Source organism: Eretmochelys imbricata, chromosome 1 (assembly GCF_965152235.1).
Source record: "Eretmochelys imbricata isolate rEreImb1 chromosome 1, rEreImb1.hap1, whole genome shotgun sequence".
Lineage (NCBI taxonomy): Eukaryota > Metazoa > Chordata > Testudines > Cheloniidae > Eretmochelys > Eretmochelys imbricata.
Window position 1 is genome coordinate 304,240,024 of NC_135572.1, and position 21,656 is coordinate 304,261,679.

Here is a 21,656-nt window from a genome sequence, read left to right on the forward strand (position 1 = left end):
CACAGCCCCCCACTGGGCCTCAGACCCCTGTTTGAGAACTGCTGGTCTAAATAATGTCCCCACTTGCAACTAACGAAACCCAGACTTCTGTCTTAGTTAGGGATTTGAACTGTACTGGTGGCTTCAAATCCGAGACTTTTTTCCACTCCAATAACTCTTGTCAAGCTTTCTTAGGTTACGTCTCCACTATGAGCTAGGGTGTGATTCCCAGCTTGCATCTACTTACTGGTGCTAGTTTGATGAGAGCTAGCACAAATATAAATAGCGTGCCTGTGGTACCATTGGCTGCAGCTGCAGAAGCACAGCTTAGCTGTGCCGAGTACATACCTACAGGGTTCAGGTGGGTTTGTACTCTGCATGGCTAAGCTCTGCTGCGCTGCCCGTGCAACACTGCTACACTAAAATCTTATATTTGCCTTACTCACACTAGCTTGGTGAGGGCTTCATGTATATGAGCTTGAAATCAAACTCCTACCACGTAGTGTAGATGTAGCCTAAGACCTGAGTTTGAGAGATTAACTTCCCACCCATTAACTTGACACTATGCACACATCTGCTTTTCTGTCCCCTAAAGCTGGGATTTTGACTTTGCTATGTAAACAGCACACTATGAATTTCTTTCATTGACATTTGGATATTCTGGGATCTGCTTGGGCATTAAATGACAAATGCAGGTTCTTTCTGTTAAACTAGAAGAGTGTTTTTATTCTTGCCCATTCTCTTTTGTGATTCTCATGCATGATATTGAGGTTTTGTTTAACCTGGACTCTGGAGAGGTTCTATTATATGGATTACCTTATTGGTGAAATTTTCACTTTGGGACTCCTCCTGGGCTCATATCCCTCTTTTTTTTTTTTTTTTTTCTTGAGTAATCCTTTTGGCAAGACATCTAGACAGGTAGTGGTGTTTGCTTCTTCATATGTAATAGGGGTCACAATTACTGTCTTTTCGAAATTCCTGCAACTAACATACTTCTCTCTTTCTTAAAGCCTTGTCTTCCTTTCTCCTCAGACCACAAGTTCTGGCACATTACAAAATACTGGGCCTTAACTCACGATTGTCACAGCCTTTACTAAAATACATTTTTCAGTATGTTTGCTATGTTGTTGAATGTTAACTTTAATTATTTCACAAGACTTTTATACTGCAGATTACTTTCCCAGCAAAGGTTAGAGGTAATTTCAATCCATGCTGTTGCTTATGTCACCTATGGTTTATTTTCCAGATTTAATGGGAAATATAAGAGTCCTATTAAATGGAGAAAATATCTGTCAAAGGGAAAAATAGCAGATGACATCCAACATTCTTTCAATTTTAACTTATTTGGGTCATTGAAACATCTTTTGAATGTAGAAAAAGGAACTATTTTATGAAATCAAACTCAAATGTATCAAAGAGATGTAACCACACTGGCCACTCAAATATGAACTTTGTTTTATTTAACTAGAGAACTTTGTAATTTACATAATTAACATTTGGTAATAAAAATATTGATCATTCTGATTCCTGGTGTGCTTCCTCTCCACATTTCGATTATGGCATAATTGTAATAGTCCATAGTTCCATATTCCCCTGCAGTTAAAAATTCAGATTCTAATCTTTTCAAGTGGTGTACATCATTTGTACTAACTGTTTTCAAGACAACAGTGATTAAATTTGGTTAGAAATTAAACGGGGAATAGAGGCAATTTGGTAATGGGAATGAAGTGATGAAATGGTCTGATATTCAGAGCAAATATACAAAGCAGAAATTTCTAACTTTCCAATGGTATAATTGCAAGTATTCTGGCCATGATGGTTTGTGAGATGTATCTTAAAAAGCTCCCTGAGCAGGGACCATTCCAATTTTGTTCCAAATATTATTATTTAATATTTATGTTATAGTAGATCTTATAGGCCTCAGCCACGTCCAGGTCCCTTTGTAATAGGCACTATATAAACATATAGTAAATGACAGTCACTGTCCCAAAGATGTTGCAGTCTAAAAGAAAAGACATAACAGGTGAATTAGACAAACATATAGGCAGCTGAGAGGGGAGTGAAGATGGGGTAGGTAACAACAAAAATTGGATATTTCATCACAGATTAACTGTAGATACAATTCTTAACCTACCAGTGGTAGTAGTCACTACTTGTCTCCTTTCTATCCTTTACCAGTTGGTAGTTTTCTGTGTGTGTTACAGCAGAGTAGAGTTTTAAGGAGAGATTGAACGAAGGATAAAATGGTGACTTTATGGATTTTGACTGAGAGTTTTTCCCATATATTAGATATGTTGTATTGGAGAAAGCATGAAGGTGTTTATGGGAAAAAAGCAGACAAGAAGAATGGAATTCAGGTAGTCACGGTAGTGGGCATCAAGGTCGATCTTGAATGTATTGTGTGGCAAGAAGCAGCAAGATTTAGTTGTTGTCTGGATGTGTGGGTCAAAAGAGAAGGCCAAATCAAAGATGAAGATGAAATGAGATTATGGGTCTGAGCAACTTGGAGGATTGTGGTGTTGTCCACTTTGATAATAGAGACAGTAGAAGTGAGGTCTTTGGTGGAGAGATCAGTTTTGCCCATGTTAAATTTTAGTTGAGAGCTGGTCATCATATTGAAATGTCAGAAAGACAAGCTGAGGTTTTCTTATGAATAGAGGAAGACAGATCTGGAGCAGAGAGAAAGGTTTGTGAGTCTACAGCATAAAGCTGATAGCTAAAGTAACGTTTACAGAGAAGATCACTCAGAGACAGGATGGAATGTTTTAAATCTAGGCAAGTTAAATTATTTATTTAAATCACTCGATTTTTTTAAACAAAATAATTGATTTAAATTAGACTGAGGATTTGTAAAACTGATTTGAAAACACGTGCTATTGTAACTATAAATTGATATATATAATGACCTAAATGATGATAAATGTTGCTGTTTGTTGGTTTGTTTTTAAACTCCACTAGGGGTAAGGTATCTTATTTGAAATTTACAAAACTGGCAGACAAAATCCTTAATATTGAAAATGAAGGCCCTGATGATACAAAAATTTTACGTTAGTTGTATAACATTACCCACACCACTTGTTCCACTGAAGTCAGTGAGACTACTTAAACCAAAAGTTAAGCATATACATAAGTGTTTGCCGCATCAGGAGCTAAACATTTTTATGTATTTTTATTATTGATAAAATCTGCTAATTCAAAACAAAATAGCTTCAGTGTTAACAATGGAATGTTATTTTGATTTTAAATACATTAAAGTTATTGTGAACTTTGCTATACACAAGCCAAAATTTTTAAAAATATAAGCCTAATATTAGGTTCCTCAGGGGAGCCCATATATATAACAGGTTTCAGAGTAGCAGCCGTGTTAGTCTGTATTCGCAAAAAGGAGTACTTGTGGCACCTTAGAGACTAACAAATTTATCTGAGCATAAGCTTTCGTGAGCTACAGTCTCTAAGGTGCCACAAGTACTCCCTTTCTTTTTGCATATATATAATATGCACCTAAGAATGGAATTTTCAAAATTGTTTAAGTGACTTAAGAACACACTTCCTATTGATTTCAAAAAGCAAACTCTGATGGAGGAATATAGCCTGGTCCAGGCCTTTCAGTTTTCTTGACTTTTGGCAGTTCAATATATTGCAAGATGTTGGTTACAAATATATCACAAGCTACCTTAGAGACTAACCAGTTTATTTGAGCATAAGCTTTCGATGCTTATGCTCAAATAAATTGGTTAGTCTCTAAGGTTCCACTAGTACTCCTTTTCTTTTTGCGAATACAGACTAACACGGCTGCTACTCTAAAACCTATCACAAGCTGTTTGCTTATTAACTGAATTCTGTGTTTGAGTTTGTGTTCTCATTGTAAGATATTAAGGAGGCACATGACTGGGCTTATCTTTTTGGTATAGACAAGCATTTTAAGTGTGAAACTTCTTAGTAGAAAACATTTCTATGTAAAATCTTAAATTCTATTCTCAACTGGAAAACTAATTAAAGAAACAAGTACAAATTATCCACTCTGGTAATTTGAAACTATAAAATGGAAAGAAAGAAAAATAGTAGCAACATGTAAATAAAAAATCTGGTTTAAATTTAAAATGTTGATTTTTATAATGATTTTTGTCTTCCCTGCCCAGAGATAAGGTGTAGAGTGTAAAGAGAAGGGGGCCACAGAATGAATTAATGTATAAATAAAAAGTGTACACACTGCATAAAGTCAATCTTACCCCATTCTTAGGGTTGACTGTATTGGTAATTCAAATAATGAAATAATATAAATCTTAACAAAAGCTTTCTTCCTTAAGTCTGAGTGACAGGACCTCCCTCTCTCTGCCCCTAGGACTTTTGGACCAGAAGGTCATATCCACTCAAGGCTGTCTCTGACAGGCTGTAGAACTTCTGGTTGCCGGGAATCCCAGCTTCTGAGCTTGCGCCCCCCCCCCCCTTCCCTCAAAAACCACACAGCACAAAAGTAATGAGTGTGGGAAAGTTGAGCTGAGCGTATGCTGTGCCACAGAGACCTGAAGGCTGCTTGTGTGCCCAGGCCTTGCCAAGAATTTAGATCTATCTGACACCAAGAAAGTCCTACCTCTGCAGAGTGAGGCATGAGAGGAGGCAGTGGTGGGGAAATGGATGTATCAATTATGGGGGGTGTTTTGTCTCTTGCTGTTTACACAGCATGCATAATATGAAAGCGTCAAACAGACACAGTGGACTCATGTAACTGTGTTTACTTACATCACATTCAAGGCCTAGTTACATGTGGTGACATAGGGTAGGGTCTACACTCCAATTAAAAACCTGCAGCTGACCTGTGCCGGCTGACTTGGGCTCGCAGGGATCAGGCTAAGGGGCAGTTTAATTGCAGTGTATATGTCACTTCATATGATTAAAAAATATGACCATGTGTAGATCATTGTTGCTACCACTATTCTAGAATTGCAACAAATCTTGTACAAAGTATGCTATGTAAGGTGTCAATGGAAAAGTTATGATTTGCTGAATGATTATCCTGTTTGTATGCAAGTATCATTTTTGTATCTGAAGTTATGAATATTGATTATATACCTGTATTTCAAATGTGTTCGCTCCTGTGGTCACACTCACAAGGCAGCTTACTTCTAGTCTGGCCAGCATACTGTGAAGGGACTATTCAATTTGAATTGCCCATCAAAGAACACGTAACTCACAATGGACTATATGTAAGCGGGAATAGTCCCGCTGTTGTGAGGAACTTTCCTGGCTTCTGTACTACCCCGGTGAAGTGGGCAAGCGAAAGGATCTGAGTACTCGCTCCCACTTCCTTTACCCAGTGGCCTCCCTGCCCTTGAGGACTCCCCTTCCACTTTCCTGTCTGGCAGAGTCCTCGTAACCCCAACAAGGCTGGGCCCAGGATTCCTGGGGGTCTCGACCCCCAACCCTGCTGTGGTGACCTAGGACAGGGGCTAGGGTGTTCCCACTCGAGGGTACTCTCTCTGCACTGGGCACTTCTCTGACCCACTGACCATTATATACAATTTAAAGCAAATGCAAGTTATTTAATCAACAATTAATTTTAAAAAGAATAAGGAAAAATGAGAATGGTTAAAGGAAACATCAACCCGCTCTGTGGCAGGGAACATCACAAACAGTGTCTCTGGAATGTCAGGGCAGTTCAGTCTGTTCCTTGTAAGTCCCAGGCCTTCCTCTCAGGCCCTGACTGTGCTGCAGGGATGCTGTGGGTTGGACACTAGCTCTGGTGGTGGCCACACGCTCTCAGGCTCTAAGTGGTAGGACCCTTCTTCCCAGTGTCGCACCCACCCTGTCGGGGTTATGATCCAAGCCTGGCCTGCAGAGCCCCTTGGCTGAGGCGACTCCCCACGCAGGGCCTGCTGTCCAGGGTCCCCCTTGGTCTCCCCAGCTGCTCACCGCACCCAGCTCCGGACTGCTCCAGCCCCAGCTCCACCACTCTGTCTCTGCGCTGCTGCTGCTCTGCCTCCAGCTCCCTGGGCTGCTTCTTTGGCCCCTCTGCCTCCGGTTGCTGCAGCTCCGCTCCCAGGACAGGTCTGCTCTGCAGGCTGCTTCTGTGACTCTGCTCCCAGCACTGACCTGCTTCGTGGGCTGCTTTTCTGGCTCCTCTGGCTCTGGTTGCTGCAGCTCTCCTCCCAGGGCAAGTCTGCTCTCTCCGGGCTGTGCCTCTGGCTTTGGGGCTGCAGCTCTGCTCCCAGGACAGGGTCTGCTCTCTCTGGGCTGCTTTTCTGGTCCCTCTGGATCTGGATCTGGCACAGCTCTGCTCTCCAGCTTAGCTTGGGCCCCTGCTTTCTCCTTAGCTCAGTCCCACTCTGTCTGACTCAGACAAACCCCGCTCACACGGAGGACGGGACCTCCCTGGCCTCCTGACTCCCTGATTAGCCTGCTGGCCCTGTCATTCAGGCGGACCTGGAGCATTGGCCTCTCCCCATTGTTCCTGGGGGCTGTCAGTCTCAGGGTCCTGATTCCCCATCGACCCTTCCCCCTTTTTAGTACTGGGAACTAGCAACTAAAACACCCCCCACTGAATGTTAGTAAGGGGGCAACAGTCACCTTACATATAGAAGAGGCGTATACCTACCTGATGAACCTTCCTGTGAATGTTCTAGCTAGAATATGGGCAATGCCCTCTGCTATGACTTTTTTCAAAGCATGCAAGGGCATGTGATGAGACCATGTGGTTCTAAACTCCATGTTGTGACCTGTATTTTTCTACAAGCTGTGCTGAGGGCTTTGTTTGGAACAATGGGTTTCCCTCCACATTGGCAGAAGCTATAAAAGGCCCTGGAAACATCTCCATTTTGCCTCTTTCCTGCTCTGATCTCTGGATTATGGACTTATACTAATGGGAGCATTCTAGCCAAGGGACCGAGGACTTTCCAATTATTTGGGAGCAATCAGAAACGTAACCAGTTAGCAGTTTATGCCATCGCTACTTTGTCTGATCCGAGAATTTTGCTATTATTGTATGTATTTGATTCCTTTAACCAATTCTAACTCTCATCTCTTTCTTTTTATAAATAAACTTTTAGATATTAGATATTAAAGGATTGGCAATAGTGTGATTATTGGGTAAGATCTGAGTTATATATTGACCTGGGTATGTGGCTGGCCCTTTGGGATCTGGAGAACCTTTTGTTTGATGAAATTGGTTTTAAATAACCATTAATCATTAAATCTGGTGTCTGGGTGTTGAATCGAGGACTGGAATACCTAAGCAGGCTGCATTTCTGATTTGTTTTGTTTCACCACACTGGCTAGCAAGTTTACTTTTGTCCTGAATTTGGTATTCTCAGTTGTGACCCACTGAGGCAGACAGACAATAGACATTTGGGCTTGCACTGGAGCCCATGCTCAAGGGTCCTGTGAAGTGGAAAGGCCCCAGAGCTCAGGCTTCAGCCTGAGCCTGAACATCTACACTGCAATTAAACTGTCCCGCAGCCTGAGCCCTGTGAGCCTGAGTCAGCTGGCATGGGCCAGCCATGGGTGTTTAACAGCAGTGTAGACATAACCATAAAATATGCTACTACTCTGACAGATTACTAGACATAGTATGTTGATCACCACTAGAGGGCTCACCTACTATTCGAAAGGATACTACCCAATTCCTGTTCACCTGTTCTTCCCAACAAATAGGTGTAACTTTCAGGAGGGTCACAAAAGGCAATCGGGAACTGTAACGTGTTGAAAATTTTATTATAATATAAAGCAAAGAAAATCTTACTCCTTGCATATCGTTACCCTTCAAGGCCAAGTATTCTCTGTCAACCTCTCTAAACATACTCAAAAATAACTCACATTGGCTTATCATTATTATCACTGATACATACTCTGTAGAACCTCAAAGATATGAACACCAGAGTTACGGACTGACTGGTCAACTGGACACCATGTGAAACCAGAAGTAACCAATCATACAGCAACAGAGACCAAAAAAAAAAAAAAAAGCAAATACTGTACTGTGACTGTATTGCATCTAAAGGTAGGCACATCTGGGCTGCCTGTTTCCATTCCCACCCCCACCCCCACATGTGGGGCAGCCACTTACAGCTTGGCGGTGAAGATGTTGGGGCTGCTAGCCCAAGGCAGCTGGAGCCAGCAGAGCTGGAGCAGCGCCGGGGTCTGTACTGCTTTCACCCTGCGGGGAGGGGGATTGTTTTTACCTGCCCTTCCTCCGGCTGGGAGGGGGATGCGCTGTTTACACAGACGGGAGAGGGACAAGCTTGCAAACTCAGTGCGACCCAGGAAAAGAAGCTACCTGCAAGGAAACTGCCCTTGTTGAGGGAGCTCAGCTGCTGCTGAAGCCTGGCCTGGAGTGTCAGCTGATGGGAGCCTGAACTGTGTTTTGTTCAGAGCAGAGGTTGGCAACCTTTCAGAAGTGGTGTGCCGAGTCTTCATTTATTCACTCTAATTTAAGGTTTTGAGTGCCAGTAGAACATTTTAATGTTTTTAGAAGGTCTCTTTCTATAAGTCTATAATACATAACTAAACTATTGTTGTATGTAAAGTAAATAAGGTTTTTACAATATTTAAGAAGCTTCATTTAAAATTAAATTAAAATGCAGAGCCCCCCGGACCGGTGGCCAGGACCCGGGCAGTGTGAGTGCCACTGAAAATAAGCTTGTGTGCCGCCTTCGGCACGCGTGCCATAGGTTGCCTACCCCTGGTTCAGAGTTATGGACACCCTCCATACCCAAGGTATCAGTAACTCTGAGGTTCTACTGTATTACAGAAGAGTAAAAAAGTAAGGGGGGGGGGGGGATTCATGAAAATGTTTGACTGTGAAAAAGGGGTTTCCAACCTTAAAATTTTGAGGACAAATTGCTGTACACTACCAGAAGCAGTAGTGGTAGGATCTAGAGGGGGAAGTCAGTGTCCTTGTCTTCCTGACTATCAGTTATTTTCACTGCTGCCACCTACAGGGTGTTTACCGAGACCCCTCTCTTCTATTGCTTCATACTGCTCCTATATAGGGGCTTTCTTCTATGGTCCCCACCTTTTAGCTGCCTTTGCGAAGCTCTGATTGGAGCTTTCCTGTGGACCTCCTTTCCAAGCCATTCTAGGCTCTCTGAGAGAGGCTTTCTCTGGGGCCTCGTTCCTGGCTGTTGCTGCTGTTGCTGACTGGGACCTCTTAGCTGTTACGTGCTGCCCTCTCTTGCGTTTCCTCTGAGGTATTCTTCTCCTGCCTGCTTTTTCTGTCCTGTCCTATGGATTATGCAGAGAGTCCCTGAATGCTGCTGCTTCATGCTGTCTAGTGCTTCCATTTCTTGTTCTTGAACCTGTCTTCCCTCTCAACCAGCCAATCCCTTGTTCCTGTCTTCTGTCAACACCTACCCAGTCTGGCCTGTGACTCCATGGTAAGGTGTTCTAGTGCTTTAGGGGTTCATGCTTGTTACTGCATTGGTGAAATTTGATTATAGAACATACAACTAGTTTGAGGTTATTGCCCTGCTTTTTGAGGGTCTGTCCTGAGATTGGCACTCATGGTCATGAGCCACTCCAGATAGCATGATATTTGGTGTAATCTTGGCAGGATTCACATGCGACAGATCAATCGGATTAATAGATCATAATCCAGCATAGATTTTAAAGGGTCCATTGAATCTCTCCACCAGACCATTTGTCTCTGGGTGACAGGGGACAGCTTTTGTTTCAACCCACACAACTCCCATAACTCACTGAAAAGCTGAGACATAAAATTTGACTTCATGTAAGATAAAATCTCTTTAGGGAAACCCACTCTGCTAAAAATAGTGAAAAGGACTTTTGTCACAGAATCAGTCTCTGTTTATTAGAGCTACTGCTTCAGGATATCAAATGCCAAAATCCACTACCACCAGGATATATTTCTTCCCCCTTTGGGTAGAACATGGCTTAGGGTCCATAGTGTCCACTGTTATCCTATAAAATACCTTTTGTATCACAGGCAAGGGATGTAGGAGAACTTTCTGAGGCCCTGCTGGTCTTTTCCTTTTGGCATAATTCACAAGACCTGCAATAATTTTTCACATCATTCTATATCCCTGGCCAATAGAAATTTTTCTTTAATCCCTCATAAATTCTCTATGCCCACAAGTGACTAGCAAAAGGCCAATCACATGCTAGCAACATTGATTCTCCACAATGCTGGGCAGGCACAAACAACTGCTTGTGGTGTTTTCCAGGACTCTCTGTCCCAAAGGACCAGTCACTTATCCCAAGTCATTTCTACTCAGATCTCAAGCCAAAGGCAACTCCTGTTGCCAATCCTGTAATAAATTAACTAGAGATTTATTAACTAAGAAAAGAAATGTTATTTACTAGGTTAAAGCAGAAAACATTCACACAGGATTTAGTCTCAAATTTAAGAAGGCGATATACACTTCTATAATAAACTGCTCTTTAGGGATGACCCATGCCAAGCAACATGGGGATCTCTTACTTATGTTTAGGAATCTCTGCCCCTCAGAGTCCAGAGAGCATAAAGAGATGGAGTTTCTCCTTGTCAGTGATTTTTATCCCCTTCAACTCAGAATCCAAGTTGATGGGATGAGTTCATGCGTAGGTCTCACCTTCTTGGAGGGAGCTTGGAATGCATTCAACAAGGTTTCTGTCCTTGGATGCTACACAATGCCTCATTTGTTTTCAGTGGGACATCCTGTGTGCAGGACAAGCACTTTACCTTATTTAATGCTTTTCCTCTGTCATACAGGAGTTGGTTTCTGCCCCTCCCACACCCGGAAACAGACTAATTTCTTCTGCTGCAGTGGAGGTGGAGGGTCCTTCCCCTCCCCCCTTAGCAGTTTCTGGCTCTTTATCATTTCTCATTGGGATCCCAGCACAATATTTGTTTTAACTACAGGTTACAACATGAACAGGCTTAGTCATATGCAAAATATCATTGCCTACCAGCATTTCCGCGGATATACTGTGTAGCACCCTCATTTTCAGGTCATGCTCTAAACCTTCTGAATTCCAAATGAACCTTAGCCAAAGGCATAAGAATATAGTGTTTCCCCCCTGCCAGAAGCTCTACCTTCGGGTGTATACCTTCCTTATGTGCATGTACTTTTATAAAATAAAGGTTTCAGAGTAGCAGCCGTGTTAGTCTGTATTCACAAAAAGAAAAGGAGTACTTGTGGCACGTTAGAGACTAACAAAGTAATTTGAGCATAAGCTTTCGTGAGCTACAACTCACTTCATCGGATGCAAGCTGTAGCTCATGAAAGCTTATGCTCAGATCAATTTGTTAGTCTCTAAGGTGCCACAAGTACTCCTTTTCTTTTTATAAAATAAAATAACCAACAAGTTACAGTTATAATTATAAGAAGGGTAGAAAAGGAAAGATGCTGTATAGGGTGTCTCAGTTGAAGTGTCTGCAGGGGACTTTTTTTTTTTTTGCTTTTGTGCAAATGATTCCCCTATATGCTCAGTCACTTTTCTCTGTTGTTTGTGTGGTTCTTTCATTCAGCAAAAGGACAGAAAACCATTATAAGAAAATGTATTAAAACCTTATTTTAAATACATTTTGAAGTAGATTAGTTTTCAAGAAAAGAGTTGCTTTACTGTACCGTAAAATTGAAATTTTAAGAGAAAATAGTTATATCTGCAAAAAACAATGGGCAACAGCTCAACACAGAAATTGACATGCTGATAAAACCCTGTAGTTAAGATTGCCCTGCTCCCCAAATCTGAGCTGACCTTGGAGCAGAAAATTCCAAACTTCAGCCCCAGTCTGGAAGTCAGTGGGACTCTGAGTGGGCTCAAGGGTCTGCATATGTGAAAGTACTTGCAAGATTGGGGCCATAGAGAATGAGGGTGGAGGGTGGTGGTATAGATTTGTGTATAATACACAATTTAAAAAAAACCCAGAAACTTCAATGACAGCATAATAGAGCATATAGTACATTTTCATTTGTAGTTAATTTTGAGTACTTCATACAAATTTTACTGCACACATAAAATCACTGGTGTAAAATATAATTTTCAGAGGAAAATACATTGACGGCCTCTGTCTTATTTTCAGATGGGCACCTTTAAAGCACATGATGGTGAATATTTTTTAGAACCTTTGATGAAGGCAGATGGAGATGAACACGAAGATGATCATAACAAACCACATCTTATATACAGACATGAAGATTTAAAAAATGACATTTATCAGAAATCCCATAAACCTTGTGAAGTTTCAGGTATAGTTACACTTTAAATTCTGATGTCTATGTCTGTTCATTATGGTTTTTAGTGTTTTAACAAATTGTATGTTTAAAAAATGTTTTTCCATCGTGGTATTAATGACTATCGCTGTCACTGAGGCCTTAGAATGTATTTTATTTATTTGTTTCACATAGACCTAACAAACATTGGTGAAAAACAAATGTCCCACTTTAAATGTAAGAATAAATTAGCTTGCAAAAATATACATTAGTCTTTCAAACACTTATGCACATGTTTTATTTTTCACAATGATTGTTCCATAGATTAAATTTTTCAGCATCAGGAACATATTTTCAATTTTTGTGTGGATTCACAAAATAAATGAAATTTATTGCAAATAAATCTAAAAAGTAATACATTAAATCTTCCTGTCCTATAATATACTGTATTATCTAATATTTACTATTAGCATAGGTACTGTTGTTCTAACTATATGCATTTTTAAAATATTGTATATTCATATTACGTATCCATATTGTGTTAGTATATTAACGTTGAGAAACAGAAAAAGGGGTACCCGAGGAACATAGGATTAGTATATGTCACAACATATTGGCAGTAATTTTCAAAGCTTCACAGTTTAGGAGATGATTCACTTGCATATGAAAGGAAAAAAGCACTACTAATAGCATAAGGACAAATAATGGATGTAGCACAGTGCTTTAAAACAGCTATATTTTCATAAAATTGTAAGACTAGAAGGGACCTCGAGAGGTCTTCTAGTCCAGTCCCATGCACTCAAGGCAGGACTAAGTATTATCTAGACCAGTGCTACTCAAAGTGGCGGTCTGCGGACCGGTGCCGGTCCGTGAGCCATTGGCAGCCGGTCTGCGCGCACATTGGAAAAAAAAATTGCTGGTCCCCCACATCACACAGCTTGAGAAGCACCGATCTAGACCATCCCTGACAGGTGTTTGTCTAACCTGCTCTTAAAAATCTCCAATGACAGAGATTTCACAATCTCCCTAGGCAGTTTATTCCAGTGCTTAACCACCCTTACAATTAGGAAGTTTTTCATAAAGTCCAACCTAGACCACTCTTGCTGCAATTTAAGCCCATTGCTTCTTGTCCTGTCCTCAGAGATGAAAGACAATTTGTTTCCCTCTTCCTTGCAACAATCTTTTATGTACTTGAAAACTGCTATCATGTCCCCCACAGTCCTCTCTTCTCCAGACTAAACAAACCCATTTTTTCAATCTTCTGTCACAGATCATATTTTCTAGACCTTTAATTATTTTTGTTGCTCTTCTATGGACTTGCTCCAGTTTGCCCACATCTTCTCTGAAATGTGGTGCCCAGAACTGGACACAATACTCCAGCTGAGGCCTAATCAGCATGGAGTAGAGCAGAGGAATTACTTCTTGAGTCTTGCTTACAACATTCCTGCTAATACATCCCAGAATATTTGATATTTTTTTTGCAATAGTGTTACACTGTTGACTCATATTTAGCTTGTGATCCACTATGAACCCCCTGCCTTTCTGCAGTATGCCTTCCTAGGCAGGAATTTTCTATTTTGTATGTGTGGCTCTGATTGTTCTTTCCTAAGTGAAGTACTTTGCATTTGTCTTTATTGAATTTCATCCTGTTTCCTTCAGACCATTTCTCCAGTTTGTCCAGATCATTTTGAATTTTAATCCTATCCTCCAAAGCACTTGCAACCCTTCCCAGCTTGATATTGTCCACAAACTTTATAAGTGTACTCTCTATGCCATAATATAAATTATTGATGAAGATATTGAACAGAATCAGACCAGAACTGATCCCTGCGGGACCCCACTTGATATGCCCTTCCAGCTTCACAGTGAGCCACTGATAACTACTCTCTAGGAATGCTTTTCCCACCAGTTATGCACCCACCTTATAGTAGCCCCACCTAGGTTGTATTTCCCTAGTTTGTTTATGAGAAGGTCATGCAAAACAGTACCAAAAGCCTTACTTTTAGTAAAGTCAAGATATACCACATCTACTGCTTCCCCTCTACCCTGTCAAAGAAAGCTATTAGGTTGGTTTGACACTATTTGTTCTTGACAAATCCATGCTGAATGTTACTTATCGCTAGGGCCCTACCAAAATCATGGTCCATTTCAGTCAGTTTCACGGTCATCAGATTTTAAAAATCATTAATTTCATGATTTCAGCTATTTAAATCTGAAATTTCACGGTGGTGTAATTGTAGGGATCCTGACCCAAAAAGGAGATGTGTGTGTGGGCGGGAGGGGAATGGGGGGGGTGGGTGGGTTTGCAAGGTTATTGTAGGGTAGGCTGCGGTACTGCTACCCTTACTTCTGCACTGCTGCTGCCAGCGGTTCTGCCTTCAGAGCTGGGCAGCTGGAGAGCAGTGGCTGCTGGCTGGGAGCCCAGCTCTGAAGGCAGAGCCACTGCCAGCAACAGCATAGAAGTAAGGGTGGCATGGTGTGGTATTGCCACCCTTACTTCTGTGCTGCTGCTGGCGGGGCGCTGCCTTCAGAGCTGGGCGCCTGGCCAACCGCCACCACTCTTTGGCCACCCAGCTCTGAAGGCAGTGCAGAAGTAAGGGTGGCAGTACCACAACCCCCCTAAAATAACCTTGCAACCCCCCTGTAACTCCCTTTTGGGTCAGGACCCCCAATTTGAGAAATGCTGGTTTCCCCTGTGAAATCTGTATAGTATAGGATAAAAGCACACAAAAGACCAGATTTCACAAGGAAGACCAGATTTCATGGTCTGTGATGCATTTTTCATGGCCGTGAATTTAGCAGGGCCCTACTTATCTTATCATCTTCTAGGTGCCTGCAAATTGATTGCTTAAGTATTTGCTCCATTATCTTTCTGGGTACTGAAGTTAAGCTGACTGGTCTGTAATTCCGAGTTGTGCTTTTGTAGTGTAGTGTACATTTTTCTACAGTTGTGTGTGTAGACATGCATGCATCTTAATGGTTTATTGAAGACTGCAACGTGATGTAACAGGGGGAAAAAGACATCTGCAGCTACCTTCAAAGTTCCACATCTAGACCAAGGAGTGGGTTTAGAAATAATTTATTTGAGATTCTAGGTGTCAACTTTAGTTCCAAACAGTAGGATATCAACTTACTATTATAAGAGTGCCATTTTAGAAGTATTCCTCATTGTGTCTTAGTGTTTTAAACCTATTGACATAATAGATGTCTTTCTTGTGCTTTTAATATGAGCATAAGGGCTTTGTTTATGTGACTTCAAAGAAAGCACAAATGTGTACAGCTTCATAGTAGAAAACTGGAGAAAGTAGTTTATGATGTTTGGTTTGACCTGGCATTGAGAAGCATCCTATTTAATGAATTCTTTAGCTTTGATGAGATTGAAACCAATGTGTGCTCATTCTGCATGTACATGCATTTCATGAATGTTTATGCAACACTGAAAATTCACAATTACCATCTTTTCTCAGGAGGACAGTGGTCAAAAGAAAGTCAGACTGTACCCTTTCCTCTTAAGGAATATATAATTAAATATTTGAAAATATCAATTCCCTGAAAATGTGTAGTGGTGTGGTTTTAGTAGTTTGTGCTTGTGATTTTAATCTTTGAAATCTCTTATCACATACTAGTAGCTGAAAGCCCATCCTGTCACATGGGTTTAATTAGTAAGACCAGCTGTTTGTAAAAAAAAATAACAATCCTAAAATGGCTCAGAACTTAAAAATTGGACGGTAACAGACCACAGATATTGCTGTTGTGTGGGTGGTTGTGTTGATTTATGTTTGGGGTTGTGTTGGGAGACTTGTGCTGATGGTGAATGGGATGTGTACTGCAGTAAGGAGCTATGTGTGGGGTTATTGTGTGTGCTGGTTGTGTTGTGTGTGGGTTGTGTTGTTCTGGGAAAGTTGTGTGGATTTATAGGAGTGGCAAATGAGGGGGGTGTGCTGCGGTGAGGAGCTATGTGTGTTTGGGGTTATTGTGTGTAGTGTTTGGGTAATTGTGTTGATTTAAGTCTAGGGGTGTTGTGCTGGGAGGGATGTATGGGTGGCAGTTGGGCGCATAGGTGTGGCAGTTGAGCCAAGTAATCCACCGTCTATGCAGTTTCCCTTCATACAGTCAATGAAATTGTAAATAGATTAGCTGTGGAGGAAGGGTGGTGATTAGTTGAGTTACCTCTAATCTGACAGTGATCCAGGACTCTTGGCATGACATAGATACATGCCTTACTATAACTGTACACCTCACCGGTATAATTCATAAAGTCAAAATGGCTGAGAACTTAAAAATTGTACGGTAACAGACCGCAAAACTGAGTAATGATTCAAGTTGGTTATACTCAGAACAAAAAGAGCTCTGTCATGCTTGTAGCTGCTTCCATCACCTCACGCTGACTCAGAAGACATTTTAGGCTTCAGAGTGACACAGTGACATTCCTAGAATCTTGTTAGGTGGATTTTAAACTTGGAAGCAGTAAGTATAAGATAAAACTCTGTGGACTCATAGATTTTAAGTGCACAAATGGACCATTATGATCATACAGTCTAATCTTGTGCATTACAAATGGCATATAAATTATATTTCTATATATGTATTTTGTTGAAGGTTACTTTAAAAACATGGTGATATCCATTGATTGGTATTGTCTATCAGGTAGTTTGTACTTTATTTGAAAATCATGGAAATATCAGTCCTCAGATTATTCCTTGTATTAAAAAAAAAAAAGCAAGAGTTTCAGTCAAATTCATGTAAATATTACACCGCCAGTTATAATTTTTGAGTTCTGATCTGACATTGTCTTTTATATTTCTGTTCAATGTCTGCTCTTGCACTAGGTTTGTATAAGGCCCCATTCTTGGTTAGTTTTAGGTACTACTGTAATAAACAAAATTAATAATAATTGCACTTTTTAAAAAAACTACACATTATCCTTTATCCAAATCATGGTCATTGCCATTTCACTGGTGTGTCAGATTTTGCAGTTTTTCTAATCAAATCCAAAAGAAAACTCATTTCATTCTCTACCCTTTCCATCATATCCACAAAATGAAAGATTCTGGGAAACTAGCTTTATAAAAGGTAATTGTGAGAGTGCGCTGGGAATCAACAGCTGAGCCAGTACTCTAGTCACTTAAACACCAATTAAGTCCCCCCAGGATGGACCTGATGGGGGCCTAATTAGTGGGTTAGAATGGGCTGGGCGAGGATTAACGATCAAATTGGCCCATTAACACAGAAGGAATAAGAAGGCACAGGAAGCAAGTGTAGGGGAGAGAGAGGGAGGCTAGCAGGGTCAGAACCAGGAACATTCTCTGGGTTGTGAGCTCTTCCATTTCCTCAGCAGAGAAGAGAGGTGAAACTGTTGTTAATGTATGGTGTATGGATCAGTAAGGTGGTGGAAAGAGCCAATGTAGATAAACTGAAGTGGGGTGTTTAATGGCTGAAGCTCTCTGAATGTGTAGACAGACAGAGCAGAATATAGGAGCAGACTAGTTCACTGTCACACTAATTATTTCACCTAAATCAGAGATTCTACAAGGCCTAAAACTATTGAGTTAAATTGGTATAAATTTGTGCATAACCAAATTAAGCTACTTTTAAACCAACCTAAGAATATCTATTCACAAACTTGCACCCAGTTTACTAAATCAGTTCAGAAATACTTCTTTAGTGAAACTGCCAGAAGTTTGCTTAGAGAGCAAGGGCTAAGTCTCCTTTTGTTAATTCAATATTGTCACAGTTCAGGCCAACTGTTCCGGTATTCCTCCTCTGTGGCCCACCAAGGGCACCCACTGAGGCTTCTGGATCACAAGCAGCTATCTCTCTTCGGTGGAGACATGCGTCTCTCCCCCTCCTGACTGGGTTTTTTTCCCCAGGCTGTACTATTCCCTGCCTACAGTGTGAATTCTCCAGCAGGTCAGACTACTTAAGCAGGCCTGTTTTGCTTTTCTCCTCAGAGGCTATAAACAGAGTAATTGCCCACAGTTTTAAGTTGCAGTGCAGTTTTTTCTAAGCAAGAGCATTTATTCTTAAGGTAAAAGTATTACAGAGAAAACGTATTAAAAAGCACAAAAGAACCCCCATCTCCATAAGGGCTTTGGTTGATGTCAGTCCTTCCCACCTCATCTAAGGATTGGACAGAAGGTTCTGTTTGCTGGATCAGAAAAAAATCCCCGAGTCAGTTTAAACTCAGGCTATTTATCCAAAAGTTCGTTTTTGTCTGTTGGCCTCTTGAAAATCCAATCTGAACTAGTACAGGCAAGCCTCCTCAAGAGGTCGTACCACTCTGTAGATATTACAATCTGAGTGAATTTGCCTAATCACCCCCCACTGTTCTTAGTTCTTGGAGGACTGTGGTTACCTTCTCCCATGGAATTACATAAAATTCCTGGCCTGCAATGATGCATAAACTTAATACAGTAAGATCTGTAAAAGAGATTGCAGGAAACTCCCATATCTGTCACAAATATATCCACTATTTTTCTTGAATTGTAATTCGGTAGCATTGTATGACATAGCACTACTGAACAATTCCTTGATAGTGAATGGTTATGAATTAACATGAGCATAAATGAGATCAAAATCTGATTTTTTTTTCATGAACACTTATAAATGTGCAGCTGTGAACAAGTATCCCACATCATAACTGCGTCTCCAGTTTAAAATAAAGTTTTTCAAAGCATTCATACTCCAAAACTTAAATTTGCCCTAGATTTTCAAAGATTAAACACATAGGCATGGTAAGCCTCTCAAGATACGTCTACACTGCAACAAAACCCTCATGGAAATAAGTCTCAGAGCCCAGGTCAACTACCTTGGGCTCATGGGGCCTGTGCTATAGGGCTAAAAATAGTAGTGTAGACATTCCTGCTGGGTTGGCACCCAGGCTCTGAAACCTGGTGAGGGTCTTAGAGCCCAGGCTTCAGCCCAAGCAGAAATGTCTGCACTGCTATTTATAGCCTGTCATTTGACCCGGGCTCTGAGACTCTCTACTGCTTTTTGCAGTGTAGACATACCTTCACAGATCAGATCCATCGACATATTAAATTGATAATTGTAAGTTTTCTGAAAGCTGCCAGATTCTAATTTTAATAGGTCTTTGTTGATATTGTTCATTGTATCCCAATCCCCATCCTCTTGTAAGCTCTTCCTGGTTCTGAAGGCGGACAACATATGGCAACACATAGTGGAGATACAGTGACCTCCTGAAGGCACATTACTGGACGTTGTCCAGTGACTGGTATGCCAATTCAATTACATACTATTTGTGGAGTACTCCTCCACCAGCTTGCTTTCCCTGGAGTGTAATGCTCTCAAAAATGATACCTTTGTTTTCACAATCAAGTGAATTATGATACTAAAACCCAGTTAAGCCCCCTTACATGTAGCCATGTGGCTGTGCATAGGAAATTGTATGGTAATTTTTCTTTTAACTGTGGGCATAAATTATAGTTCAGTGCTTTTAAAAATATTAGGAGTAATGTTATGCATTTGTAGCCATATTCTGTCACTCTTACTCTCACTGAGCACTTACGCCATACATATTTGCACTGATATCAAAGTGCATGGAAGTACCTCATGGAATATGGAACTACTCATTGTGAGTAAGGGTAGGAGAATGTGACCCTTTATGATTGGATCGTCACAGAATAATTAGCATTTCCATTTTTTAAATATCAGATAACAAATCAGCTCTACTGAAAACCTTTGCTGTATTTGCTGTACTTGTTCAGACAGAGTTGTGCTAAAAAATAAAGGATCAGATTCATTTACTAGTGAAAAGTAGCAGAACCATAACATAAGAACAGCCCTATTGGGTCAGACCAAAGGTCCATCCAGCCCAGTATCCTGTCTGCTGACAGTGGCCATTGCTAGGTGCCCCAGAAGGAGTGAACCTAACAGGCAAAGATCAAGTGATCTCTCTCCTGCCACCCATCTCCACCCTCTGACAAACAGAGGCTAGGGACACCATTCCTTGCCTGTCCTGGCTAATAGCCATTTACAAGTAGATTCACAGCTTTTGTATTCTGTAGAAGATGCCTTCAGAAAATTGCTGTTGGGTGCCTCTCCTCATTTACATTGATTTTATATCCGAATAACTCCACTGACTTCAACAGAGTTAATCCACTGTTAGCCTCTGACAGGCAAATCAGACTTTGGATTATTTATTTTGTTTGGCTTGCTTTAGACACCCAGAGTGGGAGTCACAAGGGGAACTAGGAGTCTTGGTGCCACTTAAGCACCTAAATCCAGCACTTAGGCCTTACTGGCATTTTAAAAACCCCTGTTCAGGTGCCTCCTAATTATGCAGGGGCCTGAAGTCCCGAGGTACTTAAGGTTCTGCTGCTGAGCATGCGCAAAGTTGCCTCAGTCCTGACAGCGCACAGCGGCTCAGCACCTCACTCACTGATAATTCCGAGTAGGATTCAAAACATAGGTGTTTTCCACCTATATTGCATTTGGGGCCTGATCCGGTAGATGTTCTCAAAGCACATCTAAACCAACACGAAACAGCTGGAGGACAGAAAGGAGGAAGAGTAGCAGCAGCTCCTCCCTTATGACTCAGCAATTAGGGCACTCACCCAGGATGTGCGAGACCAAGTTCAATTCCTGCCTCTGCCTAATGTGAGATGGGATTTGAACTTTTGTCTCCCACTTCCCAGGAGAATACCCTAACTACCAGGCTATGGGGATATTCTGTAGCAGGGCTCCCTGTCTCTTCTGTTGGAACTATTCCACTGTATATAAATACATAGATATTAAGGTCAGAAGGGACCATTATGATCATCTAGTCTGACCTCCTGTACAATGCAGGCCACAGAATCTCACCCACCCACTCCTGCAATAAACGTCTCACCTATGTCTGAGTTTACTGAAGTCCTCAAATCATGGTTTAAAGACCTGAAGGAGCAGAGAATCCTCCAGCAAGTGACCCGTGCCCCATGCTACAGAGGAAGGCGAAAAACCTCCAAGGCCTCTTCCAATCTGCCCTGAAGGAAAATTCCTTCCCGACCCCAAATATGGCGATCAGCTGAACCCTGAGCATATGGGTAAGATTCACCAGCCAGATACCCAGGAAAGAATTTTCTGTAGTAACTCAGATCCCACCCCATCTAACATCCCATCACAGGCCATTGGGCCTATTTATCATGAATATTTAAAGATCAATTAATTGCCAAAATCTTGTTATCGTATCATACCATCTCCTCCATAAACTTATCGAGTTTAATCTTAAAGCCAGATAGGTCATTTGCCAGATAGTTCATATACATTGGGCTAGAGCAGTAACAAGAATGACACCAGCCCAGGCATAGGTGCTGAGTCTCTTTGAAGGCAAGGCTTAGGCCAAGTTCCTCTCTTTGGTATTTCCTTCTGGCTAGCTTAGGCAGCTTCTTGGTCAGTGTGCTGGCTTTTGTGAATCCCATTCTCTGGGGCCTAACTCTCCCCAGGTATTGTATAGGGAGTCTGGGTGTCTTAGGGTATGTCTGAACTTCAAGCTGGGGGTGTAATCCCGTTTGAGGAGATATACCTGCCCTA

The 21,656-nt window shown here is 41.3% G+C and overlaps 1 protein-coding gene across 1 annotated transcript in view; it reads left to right on the forward strand.

Moving 5' to 3' along the window:
* The window catches only part of ADAMTS20 (ADAM metallopeptidase with thrombospondin type 1 motif 20), a 170,740-nt gene that overhangs the window by 21,098 nt on the left and 127,986 nt on the right, over nucleotides 1–21,656 (forward strand). Inside the window, exon 3 of the mRNA XM_077807769.1 lies at nucleotides 11,996–12,161. Within this exon, the coding sequence (XP_077663895.1) occupies nucleotides 11,996–12,161 (166 nt within the window). The remainder of the gene's footprint in view (nucleotides 1–11,995; nucleotides 12,162–21,656) is intronic.